The sequence below is a fragment of the Perca flavescens genome, chromosome 24, assembly GCF_004354835.1.
Source record: "Perca flavescens isolate YP-PL-M2 chromosome 24, PFLA_1.0, whole genome shotgun sequence".
NCBI classification, from domain to species: Eukaryota; Metazoa; Chordata; class Actinopteri; order Perciformes; family Percidae; genus Perca; species Perca flavescens.
In genome coordinates this window covers 1,010,242-1,012,741 of record NC_041354.1, presented here as the reverse complement: position 1 = coordinate 1,012,741, position 2,500 = coordinate 1,010,242, and the positions used below count along the sequence as shown (strand labels likewise).

General features: G+C 53.7%; 1 protein-coding gene across 1 annotated transcript in view; it reads right to left on the bottom strand.

The window, feature by feature from the left end:
- Positions 1-2,500, bottom strand: part of LOC114551246 (beta,beta-carotene 15,15'-dioxygenase) — an 18,012-nt gene that overhangs the window by 12,627 nt on the left and 2,885 nt on the right. The window contains exon 2 of the mRNA XM_028572417.1: positions 442-570. Within this exon, the coding sequence (XP_028428218.1) occupies positions 442-570 (129 nt within the window). The remainder of the gene's footprint in view (positions 1-441; positions 571-2,500) is intronic.

Genomic DNA, 2,500 nt, shown 5'->3' with positions numbered 1-2,500 from the left:
AAGGTGAAGCTGTGGATCAGAGTGTGTGTGTGTGTGTGTGTGTGTGTGTGTGTGTAGTATATAGTGTGTATATCTCACCATTAGTGAAGGTGAAGCTGTGGATCAGTGTGTGTGTGTGTATAGTGTGTAGTGTATAGTGTGTATATCTCACCATTAGTGAAGGTGAAGCTGTGGATCAGTGTGTGTGTGTGTAGTGTGTAGTGTATAGTGTGTATATCTCACCATTAGTGAAGGTGAAGCTGTGGATCAGTGTGTGTGTGTGTGTAGTATATAGTGTGTATATCTCACCATTAGTGAAGGTGAAGCTGTGGATCAGTGTGTGTGTGTGTGTGTGTGTGTGTGTGTGTAGTATATAGTGTGTATATCTCACCATTAGTGAAGGTGAAGCTGTGGATCAGTGTGTGTGTGTATAGTGTGTAGTGTATAGTGTCTATATCTCACCATTAGTGAAGGTGAAGCTGTGGATCAGAGCCATCCCATCAAACCAGTGGTTGTACTCTGAGTCTCCGATGGAGAACAGTCCCGGTCCGTTCCTCAGCAGAGTCCCCTGCAGCCAGGACGGGATGCAGCCTGCACAGGTTATTACACAGGCTATTACACAGGCTATTACACAGGCTATTACACAGGCTATTACACAGGCTATTACACAGGCTATCACACAGGCTATTACACAGGCTATTCCGTGAACCATCACCTTATCGTGGTGGAGAGGTTTTTGTGTCTCTGTGAACCTGAGGGCTGTGTTGTCTGGAGCTTTGTGCTCCTGGTAGGGTCTCCCAAGGCAAAGTGGTCTCAGGTGAGGGGCCAGACAAAGAATGGTTCAAAAACCCCAATGAATAAACGAGGTAGAGATGGAGTGACCCTGCCGGGAGGAAGCCTGGGGCCCCCGTCTGGAGCCAGGCCCAGACGGCGGGCTCGTCGGCGAGCGCCTGGTGGCCGGGTTTGCCACGGAGCCCGGCCGGGCACAGCCCGAACAAGCTACGTGGCTCCCATCTCTCCAGCCCATGGGCCCACCACCTGTGGGAGGAACCGCTGGGGTCGGGTGCGATGCCACATGGGTGGCAGTGAAGGTCAGCGGCCTCGACGGACCAGACCCGGGCGGCAGACGCTGGCTCTGGGGACGTGGAACGTCACCTCTCTGTGGGGGAGTTGCCCAGGGTGTGAGGCGCCGGGCGGGTGTGGGGATACTCACAAGCCCCGGCTGAGCGCCGCCACGTTGGAGTTTACCCCGTGGACGAGAGGGTCGCCTCCTTACGCCTGCGGGTTGTGGGGGAAAACTCTGACTGTTGTTTGTGCATATGCACCAAACAGGAGTTCGGAGTATTTGGCCTTCTTGGAGATCTCAAGGGAGTCCTGCATGGGGCACCAGTGGGGACTCCATTGTTCTGCTGAGGGACTTCAACGCACACGTGGGCAATGATGGAGACACCCGGAAAGGCGTGATTGGGAGGAACGGCCTCCCTGATCTAAATCAGAGTGGTTGTTTGTTGTTTGACTTCTGTGCTAGTCATGGATTGTCTATAACGAACACCATGTTCGAACATAGGGATGCTCATAAGTGTACCTGGTACCAGAGCACCCTAGGCCAAGGTCAATGATCAATTTTATAATCGTTTCATCTGATCTGAGGCCGTATGTTTTGGACAATTTCGGGTGAAGAGAGGGGCAGAGCTGTCAACCGATCACCATCTGGTGGTGAGTTGGGTCAGGGGGTGGGGGAAGACTCTGGACAGACCTGGTAAGCCCAAATGTGTAGTGCGAGGAGGCAGGATCAGAACCATCCGATTCATCGGATGGTTCCCCAGGAGGGGGAAGCGGGGAACCATCCAAGCTGTGTACAGTAAGGATGGGACACTGTTGACCTCAACTGAGGAGGTAATAGGGCGGTGGAAGGAGCACTTTGAGGAACTCCTGAATCCGACTAATATGCCCTCTATGTTAGAGGCAGAGCTGGAGGATAATGGGGGATTGTCGCCGATTTCCCAGGCGGAAGTCACTGATGTAGTCAAACAACTCCACAGTGGCAAAGCCCCGGGATTGATGAGATCCGTCCAGAAATGCTCAAGGCTCTGGGTGTGGAGGGGCCGTCCTGGTTGACACGCCTCTTCAACATTGCGTGGAAGTCTGGGACGGTGCCAAAGGAATGGCAGACTGGGGTGGTGGTTCCCCTTTAAAAAAGGGGGACCAGAGGGTGTGTGCCAATTACAGGGTATCACACTTCTCAGCCTCCCTGGTAAAGTCTACTCCAAGGTGCTGGAAAGGAGGGTTCGGCCGATAGTCGAACCTCGGGTTGAGGAGGAACAATGCGGATTCCGTCCTGGTCGTGGAACAACGGACCAGCTCTTCACTCGCAAGGATCCTGGAGGGAGCCTGGGAGTATGCCCAACCGGTCTACATGTGTTTTGTGGATTTGGAGAAGGCGTATGACTGGGTCCCCCGGGAGATACTGTGGGAGGTGCTGCGGGAGTATGGGGTGAGGAGGTCTCTACTCAGAGCCATC